Genomic DNA, 20,670 nt, shown 5'->3' with positions numbered 1-20,670 from the left:
CTCTTTCCATTTCTACCCCTTTTTCTCTTTTTGGATTCTCTTTACAAACAGGCACTTATACAACATCTTGGACCATACTGTAGTCTATTCAGTTCTTTAGTAGTGGGTTATTGATTTGTGATTTATGATGATATAGTAGAAAAACAGAGATATAAGATTCTGGGGGGATATTTAAAAAAGTCAAAATGACAGCCACGTCATAGGATCAAATCCATGTCCCTATTAACATCATTCTTGACTCTGGCATGAATACTCCTGGTTGACTTCATTCTTCTCAAGTGGGGATCTTCACTTGGATACCCAGCACTGTTTGAACATTTATCTACATTCCTACAGTGTTTTCACAGAATCATAGAACTATAATGTTATGTGTAATAGAACCACAGACACCTGCAGTGTGTAGAAAAACATTAAATTTTTCTATTTTGCAACATTCCATTTTTATTTTCTTGTTTTTTAATATTTATTAAATTACTCTCACAACTATATCACCTGCTCCAGGACTACAATTACAAATCAGAACTCAAGAATGAGGGGAAAAAAGAAGAAGAGACAGTGTATACTCTCTGCAACCCAGATTTTGTCCAAGTCCCTGAAGCAACGGAAAATGAACAATTATACAACAAACACAGACAATTTCAGTGAGTAATTTTGACCTTAATTTATCTTCAGATAGATATAATTCCTTTAACTCTTTGCAATGGGATCTTCAAACCCAAATTGAAAACCAACAACTTATGGAACTCTCTTCTTCCTTGGCAGAACATGCTTCCCCTCCCCAGTCTGTTGCTGTCTGTTCAACAGCTGCATTACTCAAGCAGGATAGGGATGATATGAATTTAAAAATGGAGAACGTAACAGATTTTATATCTAGTCAATGCTTGCTCATAGCACAAACAGTGATCTCAATCTCTGAACTTTGAACTTGTTTTACTGCAGACATTTGAATATTAATACACTAGTTCTGGAAACACTAGACTGCTAGTGAGATCTGCAAACATTAGGCTAGGCTACAGTCTAAAGCAGTGGTTCTCAGCCTGTGGGTCAGGACCCCATTTGGGGTCGAACGACCATTTCACGGGGGTCGCCAAACAACGCAGTCCGCCATTTTTTCCCCCTTTTCCTTAGCTGTGCTACTCCCTTTTGTTCTATTGGCTTTTGAAAGCCAGTAGAATAGACTCTCTTAAATAGAGTCTAATTCTATTGGCTTTCAAAAGCCAATAGGAATTGTCCAGGCTGTCTCTGCCCTGCTGAGCCCGCCAAAAGTCCCATTCTGCAAACGGTGCTGTACCAGTTGAGTAGTCCTCGACTTACGACCGGTTGAGTGGTTCTCAACTTACAACCGGTTGGGGGTCGTGGCATTAAAAAGGTTGAGAACCACTGGTCTAAAGCATTAGGCTGTGCTACAGTGTAAAAAGTTTACAGATTTAGATTCCATATTCACCCAGAAAGTAACACTTTTTTTCTCTTTCTCTACTTATAAGAACAGAAAGATGAGAACCTTCTAAAATAAGCATCTCTTCAATACAAAGGAGTTAGAATATGTTATTTTTGTGTTGCTATAGTGAAAGAGTTTAGCTTCAGTTTTATGCTACAAAAACCATCAAGTTCAGCTCTTATGTTAAATATGGAAAGCATATTTAGTAGAAACATCAAATAACCGCTGCTCAACATGGTCACCATGAACAATTAAAATAAGTTTGAAAATATGGGAGAATAAAGTTCATGTGATCATTTTATAAAAGATTAGGACTCCTGGGGGGCTTCCCAGTCATCATTTACACTGATAGTTTTTTTTTCCGTTTTGTTTTGCTCCAAAAGCAGAAGGTTAAGGAAGCAATTCTCCCAAGTGGCTCAATTTGGAAAGCACCTTTCAGATTGTTTAAATGTTGCATATCTTTGTGACGGAATCAGGCAGAGCTTCATGTGATCCTTCTGTTATATGAAGAGAGATGGAGTGAACAAACTCTGATGCTTGTTTTATCTATCGCAGAAACAAAGGTAGCTAATATATGTGTCTGTGTGAAAAAGTATTTGCCCTCTTAAACTGATTAATTGGACATATCACTAACACTTCCTATAATTTCTAGGAACTACTATTTGGTCATTCAAAAATATTAAGTTTCTTTTTCATCCATTCCCTAGTAGATTGGTATGGCTGGGATCAGTTTGCCACATAATGCATTTGCATTTCACCTGTAGAGTTCTCTGATATAAAGCAGAATTCATATTACCTCCAATGATGGCAATTATCATGGCAGCAAAGCACACTGAAATCATGACACTACCATCTCCATCTTGAAGTTGGTATAAGTCCCTGTGGAATGGAGTAACCCCTATGGCTGTTGTAACTTCAAACACAGAATGGTTTGAAGTCAAGGACTATCTGTACTTCTTACTTCATTTCTTTTTAAGCTACTTCCATCATACAGCTTTAATCCATAGTGCCAAGCCAAGATAAGGAAGAATTTTTTTTTGTTGTTGTTGTTGTTATAGTTATTATTATTATGGATCATCGCACAGTCAGCCAGATGTTCAGACAGGATTTGGCATTTTGTCTACCTATCGAGTCCTTACCCAGGACCTGGTTTGTTTCCTGCTTAAGTAGGGGGTTGGACTAGATGACCTCCAAGGTCCCGTCCAACTTTACTATTATTATTATTATTATTACTGGAAGTTATAACTAGAACTCATGTAATTGCAATTGCTTTTTTCTTTGAGACAGAAAATAATAAATTCAGCCTACTTTCAATTAAAAAATATTTTGGAAGTGAGCTGTACTTATGGTAATTTCATAAAAACAAAATATGCATTTCCCCTTTCAATCCTCCTACTCTTTAAAGAGAATTGTAAATATCCTTTTGATTTCTTGGCAGAATTTAAAATTATTTTCAGGAATAATTGCCTCGTCTGAAGTGCCAAGTTTCACATTATTAGGTTCAAAGGTTTTATGCTGCTATTCAACAATACCCCCAAACCAAACCAAATATTTGTGTTCTGATGAATAAAAAATGCAGTCAAATAAATGGTCAAAGTAAAAGGGCAAAAAAATATATGCACTATACCTTTTTTTTTCAACATTCTTTAAAAATTTAATATTTTTTTGTTTAATGACATACCATGTTACCCTTCATTTTCTTCTTTCTTGATTCATTAGAGCCTTTAGTATAAATATACAAAAATCAGTGTTCTGGTCCTCATGTTAATGAACCAGAATTCATGCGTCATTCATGACTATTTAAGTTTGTGAACCAGCTGTAAAACATTTATCCAAATATTTGGAAGGTCATCCAGATGCTGAATGGCAAACTTGAGATAAGTATCAATGTTCTGCCTTGCTGCTCAATGCTTTTTCAAAAGTCAGTCGTGAAGACTGACACTGGCTGAAGTGACAAATGATTTTATGCAGAGCTAATGGAGTCATTTTGATAGAACATCCACTGTAGGGAAGATTCATTATTATCCTACATCTTTGCCAGTTGAAAATTATGTGTATGAATACGGAATGGAACAGCCTCGGAACATTAGAAATGGTTCTCTAAACTTTCTCAAACTGAAAGCCATCAATGACTTCCTTACTTGATTTATTCAGAATCTTATTTTGAGCAGGGCATGACATGATGTGCTTCAAAAAATCTGTACAGTAAGAATTTCATTCTGACATGAAAAGAGCTGGCCCTAATAATATTTGATTGTTTAATGAAGCATTCAGAGAAAACTAGCTGCAGGCTAAGGCGAGCAAACATTGACTTAAGGTGCTGAAATTTACATGACCTCAGCACAGGCAATACCTGAGCACATAATAACCATTACAAAAAGCATTTTCAGGAAGAGTCATTTTTTGCACATAAACATATTTTCTCCAGTAGTCACTTACGTTATTTTCTTGGTTCCTGTTATTCTTAAGTAGCGTAATTACACAATTATGGATAAAGAAAGCCAGGGTCAGCACACCTGTAAGCTGAGGAAAAAAGATCCTGAACTCTGGAGAAAGAAAAATATAAATCAGAATTTTTGGAGTGGTGACTGTTAATGTTACAATGAATATCCCAGATGTCCAGTCTATTGATTTCTAAGCCAAGTTCCCAATCATATTTGTAGTGGCAGCTGTTATACATTCAGGTAAGATATATTTAAGCTTGGCAAAACATACCGGAGAAGCAGCAAGCAAATTAGATGTAAAAGAAAAACCAACCATTATAGAAATAGCTGTATGAAATTAGAAATTAGACAGTTCTTAATATATTGCTTGCCTCCTGGACATTGTATTCATAACTGATATTGAATAAATCTTTCTCTCGCACATACATGCACACACACACACAAACATACCAACAAAACAAAACAAATGCCTAATTCCGCTCATTTTACTCTTCTTTCCTAAAAGCTATCCAAATAGTAGTTATAACAACTATCCGCCCATTTATATTGCCTTGTATTATTTACAATGCGGTTACATCATTTTAATCACATTTTTTAAATTTTGAAAACCATAGAAGACTAAATAATAATACTGAACACATTTAGGGGGGGGAACACATTTTCCACAAGAAAGAAGCATTTTCCCCAAAAAAAGTCACAGTCTGCATATTAGGAAAGTAAGAATGTTCTACTATGATGCAGAATTCAGCTATACCGAGGACTTCTGGGATCGGGGTTAATCTTGTCCTAACTAATACAAGTAAAATAAAAGCTAAAAGGAAGCATTCGTGAATGTGATAGTAACAGCTTTGTAGCATTTTCTACACTAGGATATGCAGATGCATTGAAAATGGGCCACACTCATCTCAAGTATGTATAGGAATGCAGATTTTAAAAAGGTAAAAAAACATTCATTTCCTTTGTATTTAAATATAATTTTTTTAAAAAAGGTTTAAGTTAAACATGTATGTTTATACCTAATACATAATTGTTTTCCAGCTTATTTTGTATTGATGGGTAACATCTTAATTTAACAATCAATAAAACATATTTCTTTTTGTTGTCATCTATTTTAGATACCATGAATTACTATTCAATAGTAAAATCTTATCTTTGAAGACAAGCTGTTCTCTGACTGACCAGCTAAGCTCAAAAAAAAGTTTTGCTTTCCCTTCTCTACCACTAGAATGGCTTTTCTGGCTATGTTTTAAAACAAATGGAAGTTTAAGCAGGACACTGCTTTCCTACTAGGTTACTTACATATCTCTATAATAGAAATTAGTTCCATTTGTATGAGAGACTAAGCCATGGTTGGCATAATGATAATTTACTGATGAAACCACATTTGGCTGGGTTCATGCACAGTATAAGCCTACGGCTAGAATCACAATAGCAGAAAGCAACAAACTATTATGATTAGCATGCTACATATTCCCAGTTAAGATATGGTGCCAGATTGAGGCCAGTAGAAATATTAGTACCAAAGAAAATGGAGTGGAATTATTTTGATGTCTGCTCTAGAATATCTATTTAAGAGTTTTGCTTTGTTTTATTGACATCCACACTGATCATATTGCATGTACAAAATGTATTGTTCCCATTTCACAAAAATAAGTAGAAACATGATGCTTCCTTGCTGACTTAATTCATAGATGACTTTTCAATGATGAGTTTGTTGCCCACCCATGATTTATCAAAATACAAGGCTGAAATTCTAATGTTTGTAAGACTTTCCTGATTAAAGTTAAAGCTGGATTTACCAAGTTCACTAACTTAACATCTGTTCAGATTCACAAACAACCCAAAAGAATTGCATAATTCTCTCCCTCCTCTTTTGCTCTTTTTCCTGCCTTGTTTGGATAATCATGCAAACATTCACAGATGAAGTGTGCCAGTAAATAGTAACATCTGAGCAATGATTTCTGACAAAAGCCATCTGGAAGACTATTATGGGAAAGCCTCATTGCATGTTAGACAAAACTATCGGACAGCCAAGTAGATGCAATAATGATAGCCAAGGGTGAAGTATTGGTCCATATACATATCCCGCATGTCTTCTATCACACACCAATGAGATTGTCACATGACAAAAATATGAGCTAGCATGCCAGGAGATTCTAACCTGGGCAAATGATCTGAGTATGATTACTATCATATTTACTCCCTACTCCCCATTCTTCCTACTTGGACTTTTACCTAGGAGATCTGAGAGAATTATATTTCACTCAAGCACTCAAAGTAAGCTCTCAAGCACAAATATTATTTTTCTCCTACTCTGCTGTCAAGCTACAGTTAAAATCACTCTGTTTCATCATGTGTATAGGAACTTGTGTTTACCATAAAATCAGCCACTAACTAAGAAAACCCTTTTAAGAACTATTATTTACTCTATTATAATGTCTGGAAAAAAGGAGGAGAAAATTATCCAAACCACAGATCCAAAATCTTGGTATGGATTCTAACAAACTCCTCCTCTGATGCTTCCCATTATAGAGAACAACAGTTCTTCTTCTTTTAATCAAAATGGCCTTAGTTTATGAATGTTATCCACCATATATTGTATTAATCATTTATTCAAACTAATTTAGAACTACAGTAAACTCTGCTGTTTAAACAGGTTTGAAATGTTCATGCTTGACAAGAAACAAATACATTTTGATTCTCCACATGAGAGGGAACACACTGTCCTTGACCCATACCATCTGTGAACTCTATGTAATGTGGGGTCAATTTATTTGAAAGGAAGTAGATTGGGAAAGATTGCCTCATAATTTACTAACAATTTCCAGTTCATTTTTCATGGTCTGCAAGAGGAATGGTAGACCATGAGGACTGCTGGCAGGAATATTCAAGGACAAGGCGCGGCCTGACAGCTGGCAGCCAGATTGTGTCACTGATGCCCTAAAGCCTTGCATGCTAAGCAGTGGTGTCCTCTGGGAATCCCCACCCACTTGTGCTGCTCCTGAGCTGTCCAGATGGTGACAGTAGGGAGGTGAGGCTTGGCCAGAGAGAATGGTCTAATCATCCTGCCATGAGGAAGCCTCTGTTAGGCATAGAGTGAACAAAATAACAAGAAAAAAGACCTTTCTGCTAGACAAAGGAAAACTCTTTCAGGCAAGGAAAGAGAAGGAAGTACAAATGAGAAAAGAAGGAAGGAAAGGAAAATCTTTCTGTTCAACAAGCAGAGAACAAAAAACAAAGCAGAATTTTGGGAGATCTTAGTGTAATGGATTTCCTTGCTTATATCATTCTTGATATAATCTTGAAAAAATATTACATACTAACCAGAAAAACCTAGCATTATGTGTTCTAATTAATGAAAAATACTGACAGCCAAGTGGCCATAGTGAAATGGCTATTTCACCAGTACTTATCCTGATTTATTAACACTGCCATGTTATCACCACAATCCTGTTTCTTAAAGGCCTTTTCCAACACTTTTCTTTAAAGAGAACATTTCTATAAAGCCTCTCACATGAGAAACCTACATGTGGAAGGCAATGTTCACAGAATATCAAGAACTTCTTGTTACAGGGTATTTTCGATTTTCTTTTTTTGAAGAAAAGAATGGCATTGAAATCTATCTTTAAGTATTCTGTTTTGTTTTTGTTGTAATGGCTGTTAGCTACTGTACCAATCCATATGGGCTAAGGGAAACCGGAGGACTGCCTATAAAGTATGAGCAAATTGAGAAGAAATCCCTAGGAGGAATCAATGTTTGTAATTCCTTTAGCTGTATGCGATTGTCCAGGAATAATTAAATTTAGCACCTGGATAATGATTCCCCAGGCAGGATTCCCCAAGAAAATAAAGAATAATCTAATCAAAGAGTAGCAGAAGAAAACAATATTCTTCAGAGCTTATTTTGACAACATATTGCAGTGGTAGCAGACCTTTTAGAGACTGAGTGCCCAAACTGTAACCCAAACCCACTTATTTATCGCCGGGTGCCAGGTGGGCATGGCCAGCTGGATGGGTGTGGTTACAGTGGTCATGACAGATTGGAAGGGCATGGCCAACACAATGTTGCTCCTGGGGAGAGATGCCTGTGGGGGCCAGGCAGGGTTGGGGGAGATCCAGAAGGTCTTTGGCGGGCGCCCTGGGACGAGCGGTAGGTAGGGTGGGTTCTCCCGATGTCCACGGGGGAAGAAGCGGTGAGGAGGCTCCACGTCCAACCAGCCCAGCCCAGCCCAGCTTGGATGCATGCCTGTGGAGCGATTTTGCGGGCCCCCCCCCAGCAGCCCGATCCAGGCTACAGAGGGTTGGAAAAGGCCTCCGGAGCCCAGGTCGGCCGTGGGGGGGCACAAAATCACTCTGCAGGCATACCTGGACTTGCGCTGGCAGCTTCCGTTCATACAACCTGCATTGTATGACAAAAAAAGCCCCGCCTCCACCATCCAGCCCGGATCCGCCCAGCTCTTGCAGCTGTTCCGACTCCCAGTGCAGAGAGAAAGAGAGCGAGAGCGCTGGCGCATGTGGAGAGGGAAGGGAGCAGCCCTCTGGGGCAATGGCGTGCGTGCCCACAGGGACGGCTCTGCGTGCCATAGGTTCGCCACCATGGACATATTGTATTCCCAGCAAAAGCAAAAGAAATAACCTGTGACACCTCTTTACAAGTCTTTTTATAGGAAGAAGAACAAAACCACTGTCTTGGCTTCAGATCTGAAGTAGAATCACCACTGTGGTGACTATCCAATTTAAGGATTATGTTTATGTGTGTACCCAGTTATCGTATCTTATTTAGTGAACTATGGCTTAGCATGGGTGACCCAGTTTTGCCTATAGGGATGGTTCCAGCCTTCATTATAGGTAGAGAAGCTACAGGCCTGATGTGTTTTAGTCAATTAGGGCTTGGATTATAGCAAGATAGGTATAAGTAAGATTACAGCAGAAAGCATATTCTGCCCTGCAGGCCCTATTCAGTCTGTTAAATTATTTAAAGGGAATAGTCCAGAATTTTTTTTTAAAGTTTACCTGGCACAAAATATGTATTTGTTGCAGTCCAATCAAATTCTAAATGGAATCCTAGAAGAGCAGCTTTCATAGTAACAAGAATAACTAAATAAATGACAGAGACAGTACCTGCAGTGGGGAAAAAAAACCAATGATATCTAGACATATTTAAACTAATGGACAGAGGGAGAAAAAAGTTATTTAACCTCTATGAGACTTAGCACATTACAGTCCAGCTTCTCTCTTTTATATTCTTCTTGTAAATCAATTTAATAGTGACTGACTGAGATGAAGTTACTTGGCATCAGATTCAACAATACCAAACTGGAACATAAGTTAGTGAGAGGACAAAATAATTTTAAAATTATTACTACTACATTATGATTACTACTATTATTCCTATAATAATTATCTGAAAGAAAAATTAATCAAGGTTTTGGACACTAGAAATTCTAGACAAAGTAACAAAATACAGATGTGTTTTAAATGTGGATATTTTCATAAAAAATAATGAATTTGCAGTACAAAAACTTCCTTTATAGTACTGCAGTCCCTCTGCAACATAAAGCGAGCATATTTTGCACATCCATTTGCATAAACATGATCTGATCCTCAAGGATAAACAGATTGCATTACTGCCTTGCTTTACAATAATATTGCAGAACAATATTGCTTTACAACGTATAATTTCACCTTATCTGTTACTTTCATTATTACTTTACCTATTACTTTCTTATATGTGTGTGAATATACTTGCATACAGAGAAAATAAAACAGCATTTGAAAAACTGGAAACAAAATGAGCAAAAATATAAACTCCTATGGATTTCTAAGCCTTCATAGTCTTGTTTTAACCTTTTACTATTTCAAGAAATATCTCCAATTGAATAAAAAGAATAAGGAAAATGCAAAAAGTTTGAAACCTTTCTGTTATGGTTAAAGTAGACAATTGTTCTTTCTTCCTTGGCTGAACTATACAATGTAATAGATTCACAACTGGATTACTGCTGTCTTTTTTTAAAGTTTAAAAAAACACAATTAGAGATGTCAACTAGCAAAAGTTAACCATTTTGAGGGATCATTAAACATGATGAAATCTGGACGAAATTGCTTTCCAGTTACTGGAGAAAAAAGAGTGGAGCAAAATGTTTTCTTTTCCCACAGTGGAAGCACTGTCTTTGTAAGAAGGAAGCATTTTCCAGTGGAAAGAGAGGTTGAAGAACTAAAACAACATATGAAATCTTCCCCAACATTTGCTGCTCCAAGTTAATTCAAGGCCTGTTATTCCCCTCACCACCACCCCTGGCAAGTTTTAAATTTCATGAGATGCTGAAAAATCAAAGCAAATACTTTTGTGTAGAGATGTCCATAACTAATAAAAAATGTATTGAGTCAAGATATCTAAAAATAATCTATTGTGCATACTTTTTAAATTTTTAAAATGATTACTACATACCTAATATGTTAAACTTGGCAAAAAAAGATGGAGACTTAAAATTCAACAGTAGAAGAATGATGGTTAAATAAAATGGAACGGTTTTGGATTTGTCCCACCACTTTTCAAATTCTTCAAATTCAGCAGCACTTGTAGAAGTAAATTCAAAAGTTTCATTTCCTGGTACTTCATGGCTACCATCACTAGGACATATTACTGTAAAATTAAAAAGGAAAGAAAATGATTGTTTAGCTTAAGGAAATCATTTGCACTTGGTGGTGATGGTGATAATGAGGAAGTATGTGTTGGAAATCAAAGCTTGAACTTTAGTTCAGTGTTTCTCAATCTTGGTTGGCTGGAAATCCTGGGAATTGGAGTCCACCCATCTTAAAATTGCCAAGATTAAGAAACACTGCATTAGATTAACCTCTTCAAATAAGCATAAGCAGTGCCCTGCTGGCCCATATAGTCCAATTGTCTGTTCTTACAATGGCCAGTCAATTGTACAAGAAAGTCCACTAGATTCCCTCCAGAGCAGTCTCACTGCCACTAAGACTAATAGCCACTCATCCGTATGGCAAAGAATCATTTATGTCTAAAGCAAAACAATAACCTGAGAATAAATATATGAACTCTAATCCATAGAAAAGAGTCAGTTTCATGTAATGGCTAAGGCATCAGCTAGAAGCCAGAAGACAGTGTTCTAGTTCTACCTTAGACACAAAGGCAGCTGAGTGACCTTGGGCCAGTCATTGACTTTCTTTGCCCTAGTAAGAAGGCAATGGTAAACCACTTTCAAAATCGTGATAAGAAAACCACAGGGATTAGTCCAGGTATTGCCAGGAGTCAACACTGGTGTAAAAGCACTAAAACCAAAAACATAGAAGCTCTGTTTATGGCAGGCTTACTTTTATTTAAGCATGATCTCCATATTGTTTATATGCACACATAATTCTTGCAGGTAAGAAATGAATACCGGGAGTGAGCCTTCCTTTGCTTGGTATCCTTCAGATAACATTATTATAGCTACTGCCATTTCCAGACAACATGACCAAAGGCCTTGGGCTATGCTGCCCAGAATGATGGGAGCTGCACTCCAGTAACTCTGAAGTACCTCTGAACAATAATCCCCATCCTTCATCATGCAAACTGCCCTTTTCATGCTGCCATATGGTCATTAGGCCTCTGATAGGGAAAGATGGGATGTGCAATATAAGAGTGCTGCATTTAACATCTCATTTGTTGCAGCTGTGTAAATTAATACACTCTTCCCCTATTCACTATTTGTTGCAATGAAAAGAGAAGAAGGATCAAGGCAGCTATCAGAGGGTTATAGTTTTCCAGTGTATTAATAAGTCAGGTTGTCTCTAGATACATTAAAATGTTGGTTTTATTTCACTCAAAACATTTCGACAGCTGGGCAGTGCTGCAATTCCCAATGAAATCACCACAACTTTTGTAGCTCAAATCATTTGAATACTGATTAGTCTAACTTATAACTCCTTGCACAGAAACTCATTTTGCCAATTTTCTGCTTCCCAAATCCCCCCAGAATTACTGGGGTTGCTTATGAGGTGGATACTCTTTTCCTTTTGTTATAAGTCTTTAAAACCTACATAGGGAATTGGTACTTTTTCAAAATTAGCCACACAGCACAGTATGTGTCCAGCCAGAGCTATAATGTACCACTGAACACAACCTTGGGTACATACAAATTATAAAACATATGCACATCAGGAAGGCATCTGAGCTGGAATTAACACAATCCACGTGTACTCAACAGGAAAGAAATGGCTAACACTCTGTCATCTATCATATATATATAATTCCTTTATATTTTTTTGTTTTATAAGACTCTTGATGTCCCTGAACATGTTTTCTCTTCCCCTTACTTTCAAATTGGTTTTCTTCTAGAGCACTGCCTCAGTTCTAGCCTAGTGAAACAAGTCCAAATACTGCAAAGATGTCACGTAAACTGCAAAATAATCTTTTGGATCATTATTAGGAGCCAAGGGTACAGTCTACCAAACTGCAGGCTTCTAAGCAGTACATAAGCAGCATGGAATTTCAGCAGCATGTAGTCATGTATGATTGGATATAGCTGTGCATCTTAGTTAAAGGATGGTTCTCCTGGATGTCAGCAGATTCCAATATCTGTTTATTTATTTTTGATTTTTCATAGCCCCAACAACTTGAAAGACTTATGTGGATTACAGCAAGTTCAAACTATAAATGTAATGGTAGATTCATAATAGTATACTGCATTCAGATCCAGCATTCTTTCCCTTTAACAACAGGTTTCTGAGTTGCAGATAATACTTTTCACAAAGGGGAAGATAATACATTCAGCATTCTTTCCTTTAACTACAGATTTCTGAGTGGTATATAATACTTTGCACAAAAGGGAAGATAACACAATCAAGCAACAGATCCAGACAAGTGGAACTCTACAAGGGAAGGTGCTTTTTTTATAGTTTTAAGATATTAATGCACATAAAAAGAGTTCCAGAGTACTGTCTATTCCTTTTACTCATTAAATTTTCCACCATTCATTTTATACAATTTTCTCATAGTTGTGCAGTAGTTTCCAAATGGGAATTTTGATTTTGATTTATGAGGTATATGATCACAATAAAGATCTGATTTGATTTGATTTGACTCTTAGAACTCCCCAATATTCAAAAGATATCATGTTGGAAATTACTAGGTTAGACCTAGGTCAGTGATGGCAAACCTTTTAGAGACTGAGTGCCCAAACTGCAACCGAAAACCCACTTATTCATCGTAGGGTGCTATGTGGGTGTGGCCCATTGGCTGGGTGTGGCCCATTGGGTGGGCGTGACTGTGGTGGTAACAGCAAACTGGGTGGGACTAAAAAGTTCAATCAATCAATTCCAACTTTGCAAGATCTTTTTTTTTTCCCTGCGAAAAGTTGAAATTGACTGATTGAACATTTTTTTTTGCACATGGCAGCAGAGACCTAAAGCGAAAAGATTTTATAAAACCCAGCTGAAGGCCTAGGACTGAGGCAAATGGCACATGTGCCCACAGAGAGGGTTCTGAGTGCCGCCTCTGGCACCCATACCATAGGTTCGCCACCACTGATCTAGGTGGAAGACCAAAATCATATAGAAGGCTATCTTTTTGAGAATCTAGTATGTCATTAGTCATGATTTATACAGAAAGCATGAATTAATTTCCCAGTGTAATTTTTTTTATCCCATGCTGGCCTTTAGCCTAGTTGGCTACAACTCCCTGAAGCACAAACCTTTGTAGAGAATAGATTGATGTAAAACAATAATTAGCATTATTTTTCCAGTTTGTTTGTTCCTTGCTATCTATATAACTGTAGAATTTGAGAAAAATTAACAGCATTTCTGAAATTTACATGAAGTTACAGTGAAGGCTGAATTCTTCCTATTGGTTTGATGCAACATTTAGCTAGCAGAGTTAAGAACAGTACCATGTAATAACAAATAATGAAATAACATCAGGGTGGCTTTTGAGATAAGCTTTTAAAACTAAGATGTTTCTGTTGTGAAACTATGATCCCTCTGTTCTGCAAATATCTGAAAAAATCATTTTTTCTTCAAGATACTAAACTATTCAAGTGACTAAACTAGTAGACCAGCAAAACAACCTAAAAAGTGAGACTCTGCTATTGCCAGGATGGACAAGACTAACAATTCTGAACCTTCTTTTTTTGTTCTCATTCGTCTTGTAGTCTGAAAGGGCTTTGTGCTAGGTGGTAAATTTCATGCCTTAAGATTTGCACAACCTTATGGCACTATTGTAATTCTCAATTGTTCACCCACGCAAAAGAAGGATTCATTGTTTGATGAAAGGCTGTATTAGAACTTTCCACCTGGAAAGGCAGAAGTTCTAAAAGTGTTTACATATGCACTATTACCAGCATCTATTTCCATGCTTGAGAATTTGAGTCAGTGAAACACTGTGTGGTCTTCAGTTATTATCTATCTGAAAGCAAGACAATTATCATTTTATGATTTATTGTTTAGGGATTATTTACCAAGATTATTCCTCTCTGCCTACTTTAAATCTATGAGGAATGCAAACATGCAAGGCTTACAAATGATTCACCATCCCAACTGCCTCACAATGTTGAAAATTGAGAATTTTGTCCTTAAGGTAAACCAGATTCCAAGGTACGGGAACACTGCAACAGCAAGAATTGTTTTTCCAGTTTGCTTACCTCTATTGCTTCCATTTGTACCAGGAACAATGTCTGTTACGTTAATATCATGAATATAATCTAAAAATAAATAAATAAGGAAACTTACTTAAAGGCACAGAACAATATTCCAACAGTATTCCAAAATAAATATGTTTTAGAACATTCATAATATGTATTAAAAACAATATAAAGAGATTAATGCAAATTCTGAGGAAAACTGGATCTCTTTTTCATGAAATGTCCCTTTTTTTAAATTAGCATCAGGAGAAAAACAAGATATATGTACAAAGAGTATGTTGAATCAACATGTCCAAGACAGAGTTGAAATATCAGTGCTAGGGATTGATCACCTTGGAGAAAATCTGTCTATGTGGCTAATGGAGTCGAAAATTGATGGCACATAATTAATCAGTTCAGTCTATGATATATCTTAACTTCCACTGAAAAGAAGACTTTTGAAATATGGTTAATTTGAATACTTTCTCATGAAACCTTAGGCATTGGAATAATAATGATGTGGAGAGGAACAGTAGTCCTTGACTTACAACCATTTGTTTATTGACCATTCAAAGTTACAACAGCATTGAAAAAAAGACTTGACAGTTTTTCACATTTATGACTGTTATAGTATCCCCATGGTCATGTAATCAAAATTCAGACTGATAACTGGTAGTGGTGGGATTCAGCTGGTTCACACCACTTCGGCAGAACCGGTAGCTAATTTTTTGTTGCCCAGGCCCAGAATGAACTTCTGGAAGCAGCATCCACACAGAGAACCAATCAAATATTGTTCACATATTTGAATCCCACCACTGGTAACTGGCATGTATTTATGATGATTGCAATATCCTGAGCTCATATGATCACCTTTTGTGACTTTCTGACAAGCAAAGTCAATGGGGAAGCCAGAGTCACTTAACAATCCTGCTAGTAACTTAATAGCTACAGTGATTCACTTAACAAATATAGCAAAAAAGTCGTAAAATAGAACAAAACTCACTTAACAACTGTCTTGCTTAGCAACAGAAATGTTGGGCTCAATTGTGGTCGTAAGTTGAGGACAACCTGTAATCTTATCTGTCTCTGTGAATCATAAGATCTAAATTACAGTATTCTATTAGAAGAGAACACAAACATCTTGCCTAAAAAGCTTAACATGATAAAATCTAGTATAAATTTTATGAGTTTGGAGAAAAGAATGTATTAAAAGGTTCATTGCATCATTATGTATGGCCTTGTAAAGTTATTCCACGTTATATCAGATTCTACATTGGCCTATTTTTAAAAAAATAATAGAAAGCACACATTGAAACATAGAAAGTTGATATACTCTTATTGTTTGCAGTCAGACAGGTAGTAGCAAGATTCTGGAGAGCAGGAAAAAATCTGAGTATTTCCATATGGTGAAAAATATACCGGAAAACTGGTTAAATGGAAAAGTTAACCAATAAAACAGAATGTGATTTTTACTTCACTGGTTTCAACATATGTGTAATAAAGGCATAATGATTGCCTATTAGCCAGTTCCAGACTTCTAGACAAGATAAAAAGGACAAGTATAGAAAGTGGAAAGAGGGACACATAACTAAGTCAGAATATCAGCAAATAAGTCAGAATATAGTAAATAGCCCGAGCCTACAAAGATGAAAGAGGAAAGCTAAGGGTCAAAATGAACTAAGGCTTGCGACCAAAGTCAAAAATAACAAAAAAAGCTTCTTTCAACATGTAAAAAACAAGAAAAAAGTGAAGGAAATGATTGGTCCCTTAGTGGGTGAAAGTGGCAAGAAGGTGACAAGCAACAGGGAGAAAGCAGAACTATTTAACTTGTTTTTCGCATCTGTCTTTACACAAAGGGAAAAAAAAGACCAACCTATCAAAAATAGTGCCATAAATAACAGAATAGAAACACAAGTTAAGATAGGCAAGAATATGGTAAGTGAGCACATGTCCAAACTAGACAAGTTCAAATCACCAGGACCAGATGGATTACAACCCAATGTTCTCAAGGAACTGGCAGATGTGATATCAGAACCACTGAAATATATTTTTCAAAGTTCCTGGAGCACTGGGGAACTACCAGAGGACTGAAAAAGAGCTGAAAAGGGGAAATGGATCCAGGAAATTACAGACCTATCAGCCTGACCTCAATATCTGGGAAGATTCTGGAAAAGATAACCAAACAACTAATCAGCGAACAGCTACAGGCAAACAAAGTCATTACTAAAAGCCAACATGGGTTTGTCAAAAACAGATCATGCCAGACAAATTTTATTGCATTCTTTGACCAAGTGACAAAATTAGTGGACCAGAAGAATACTGTGGATATAATTTACTTGGACTTCAGTAAGGCATTTGATAAAGAAGCCACAACCTACTACTTGATAAGATAGAAAAATGTGGGTTAGACAGCATCACCACCAGATGGATTCATAGCTGGCTGACCAGCCATACTCAGTGTGTGGTTCTCAATGGAACCGCATCTACATGGAGGGAAATGTGTAGTAGGGTGCCCAGTGTTCTGTTCTTGGCCCAGTGCTCTTCAACATCTTCATCAACGATTTGGACGAGGGGATAGATGGGGAACTCATCAAATTTGCAGACGACACCAAGCTGGCAGGAATAGCCAACACTCCAGAAGACAGGCTTAGGATACAGGAGGATCTGGACAGACTTGAAAACTGGGTGCTATCTAACAAAATGAAATTCAATGGTGAAAAAAGTAAGGTTCTACATTTAGGCAAGAAAAAAACCAAATGTACAGGTATAGTATAGGGGATACCTTGGTCAATAGTAGTAGATGTGAGAGGGATCTCGGAGTCCTAGTGGACAATCATTAAATATGAGCCAGCAGTGTGCTGCAGCTGCCAAAAAAGCCAGCACAGTGCTAGGCTGCATTAACAGGAGGATAGAATCCAGATCACGTGAAGTATTAATACCACTTTACAATGCCTTGGTAAGGCCACACTTGAAATACTGCATCCAGTTTTGGTCACCACGATGTAAAAAAGATGTTGAGACTCTAGAAAGAGTACAGAGAAGAGCAACAAAGATGATCAGGGGACTGGAGGCTAAAACATATAAGGAACGGTTGCTGGAATTGGGTATGTCTAGTTTAACGAAGAGATGGACGAGGGGGGGCATGATAGCAGTGTTCCAATATCTCAGGGGCTGTCCCAAAGAAGAAGGAGTCAAGCTGTTTTCCAAAGTGCCTGAGGGCAGGACAAGAAGCAATGGATGGAAACTAATCAAGGAGAAGCAACCAAGAACTAAGGAGAAACTTCCTGACAGTTAGAACAATTAACCAATGGAACAACCTGCCTCCAAAAGCAGTGAATGCTCCAACACTGGAAGTTTTTAAGAAGAGACTGGACAGCCATTTGTCCGAAATGGTATAGGGTTACCTGCCTGAGCAGAGGAATGGACTTGATGACCTCCAAAGTCCCTTCCAACTTTATTATTATTATTATTATTATTATTATTATTATTATTATTATTATTATTATTAGTAGTAGTAGTAGTAGTAGTAGTAGTAATAGTAGTAAAGTTGGAAGGGACCTTGGAGGTCTATTATTGTCATCGTCATTGTCATTATCATTAATTTAATTTAATTTAGTTTAATTTAATTTAAGACTGTAAGTATTTTGTTTCTACATATACTCCATGGCATTGTTAATGCACATAAATAAAATGGGGAGCAAATCCATCTACATTAGGAAAAAAATATAGCCTGGTCTAGTCTACCTTTTCACACTGCAGTGCATATATTGCCATCTAGTGGCTAAATGGTTTAAACAAGTAAATATGTCTTATTAAAGCAATGCTTCCCAAATGTTTTCCTTTATTACCCCAAACTGCTAATCAGAAACTCTTATCATATTTTGAGAATAGGTCCTAAGTCCCTTCATTCAGCACCATCACAACTTTGAGTGGTCGTTGAATGAAAAGTCATAACTCAAGGAATACCTTATAGAAACAACATCAATGAATGATTTTTATGTGATGTCTACAAATTTCCATTGGTAATTTCACCATTTTTGTTTTAATAGGAATACTTTGGGAGATTTTCAAATATATGTTGGTACATGTGACAATATTTAAGTCAAGTTAAATATTCCTGTTGTGATGGATAATGTCATTGTGTCATTACCCATACCCGCCCTCCCCCCACTTTTATCCAATTTTGGGTAATTATATAGGTTTGGGAAGCACCGCATTAATAAAATAATCTACTTGACAGCATTTCTTTCTAATTGTAATAGGCTTATTGCAACCAACTAGTACTTGCTTCCAAGTAAATGTGTTTAAGGTCAGAAAACCATAGTATGATACGTGATATGATAGAAAAGTAAGGTATCTAACCACTCAAACCATGATTAAATATTTACAAAGCTCAAAAAGTAGCTGTAAAATCAAGAATGTGCTTGTTTGCAAAATCAGTACTAGGATATGAAGATGCAAGAGGCTTTTCCGGGAATTGCTGTTAATTCATGCCATCACATGTATACACAAAAATACTGTTACTTCTGTTAATTCAGTTAAGAAATTACTTGGGGTCAACCCTGGTTTATAAAAAAAAAAAAATCCTGAAGAAATGAATACATACGTTAGGCCTTCAGTACAGGGAGTCCTCAACATTACAACAGCAATGAAAAAAGTGACTTATAACCATTTTTCATTCTTTTTTTTTATTTATTTTTATTGAAAATTTTTATAAATTTTTACAAAAAAACAGAAAAAAAATACGATTCAAAAACAAAAAACAACATATACAAAAAACTAAACATAACATCCCCTTCCCCATCCCCCCCAAAACACCCCCCCTTCCCCCCCCCGAGCTTCCCAGAGCAGAATATAGGCTTAATTAAAAAGGAATTAAAAAAAATTATATATAAAAAAGAAAAAAAATTAAGACTGAAATATATATATATATATATAAAAATAAAAATTATGAAAAAGCAATATGATATTTTTTTATATCCAATTTAAATTGTATAAATTCTATCCATTTATCCCAAACAGCAAGAAATTTCTCTTGCGTTTGTTCCTTTAAAAAAGCCGAAATCTTTGCCATTTCCGCCAGATAAGACACTTTGAAAAACCATTCCTGCAGTGTAGGCAAGGATTCCTTCTTCCAATATTGTCCTACTAACAGCCTTGCGGCTGTAATCAAATTTAACATCAATATAACCTCCTTTGTATCACAATCAGTAATTATACCCAACAAAAATAACTGCGGAGTAAATTTTACCCTCCTTCTGAAAATTCTCTGAATATTCCACCATATCTTAATCCAAAATGCTTTTATCTCTCTGCACGACCACCAAATATGATAATAGGTGGCATCCAAGCAACCACATCTCCAACATTTAGGCTGTAAGTCCGGGTACATGAAAGACATTTTTTGTAGGTCAAGGTGCCATCTATAAAACATTTTATAAAAATTCTCCCTTAAATTCTGTGCCTGTGTAAATTTGACATTTCTTACCCAAATGGTTTCCCATGTATCCAATGGGACTGGTTCACCAAAGTTTTGGGCCCACTTTTCATTCTTGAAACATCCCCATGGTCACATGATTTACATTCAAATGCTTGACAACTGGTTCATATTTATGATGGTTGTAGTGTCCTGGGATCATATGACCATCTCTTACAACCTTCTGACAAGCGAAGCCAATGGGGGAACCAGATTCACTTAACAACCATGTTCCTAATTTAACAACTGCAGTGATTTTCTTAACAGATGTGGCAAGCAAAGTTGTAAAATGGGGCAAAACTCACTTAACAAATTTTTCACTTAGCAGCATAAATTCTGGGATCAATTGTGGTCGTAAGTCAAGGACTACTTGTATGTACTTAGGATAATTTGGAAAAAAAATTGTACATCTAGTTTTAGATTCAACACCCACATTTCTCAATGTTAAAGAACAAATTTTAGAAGCATGTCAAATGGAGGACAGCAGTTTCTTAGAATCTATCAGACCTATGTTCTCTCAACTTGGAACTGGAATTGACGATGGGAAAGAATTCTTACTCTGAAGTCTGCATACATATAATTTCTGTCACATTGGAACTAATGGGAAGAAAATGGTGAAAAAACAGTGTCCATAAAAGAACGAGTTGCTTCAGAATCTCTCCTATAATGGCTTTCTTCCCTTCATCATCTTTC

General features: G+C 36.5%; 1 protein-coding gene across 6 annotated transcripts in view; it reads right to left on the bottom strand.

The window, feature by feature from the left end:
• SLC38A9 (solute carrier family 38 member 9) overlaps positions 1 to 20,670 on the bottom strand; it is a 45,540-nt gene that overhangs the window by 11,774 nt on the left and 13,096 nt on the right. For 4 of the 6 annotated variants that reach the window (XM_039355616.1, XM_039355633.1, XM_039355624.1 and 1 more), the window contains exons 8-11: positions 14,523 to 14,582; positions 10,331 to 10,525; positions 8,896 to 9,003; positions 3,878 to 3,984 (exon numbers count right to left, since the gene is read on the bottom strand). In XM_039355616.1, coding sequence (XP_039211550.1) covers positions 3,878 to 3,984; positions 8,896 to 9,003; positions 10,331 to 10,525; positions 14,523 to 14,582 — 470 coding nt within the window. The remainder of the gene's footprint in view (positions 1 to 3,877; positions 3,985 to 8,895; positions 9,004 to 10,330; positions 10,526 to 14,522; positions 14,583 to 20,670) is intronic. The other 2 variants (XM_039355647.1, XM_039355657.1) reach the window with 1 other exon arrangement.

This window comes from Crotalus tigris, unplaced genomic scaffold (genome assembly GCF_016545835.1).
Source record: "Crotalus tigris isolate CLP2741 ecotype Arizona unplaced genomic scaffold, ASM1654583v1 scf7180000017571.3126492, whole genome shotgun sequence".
In the NCBI taxonomy this organism is placed as follows: Eukaryota; Metazoa; Chordata; class Lepidosauria; order Squamata; family Viperidae; genus Crotalus; species Crotalus tigris.
The sequence above is the reverse complement of the archived record's forward strand: the minus strand, read 5'-3'. Positions and strand labels throughout refer to the sequence as shown.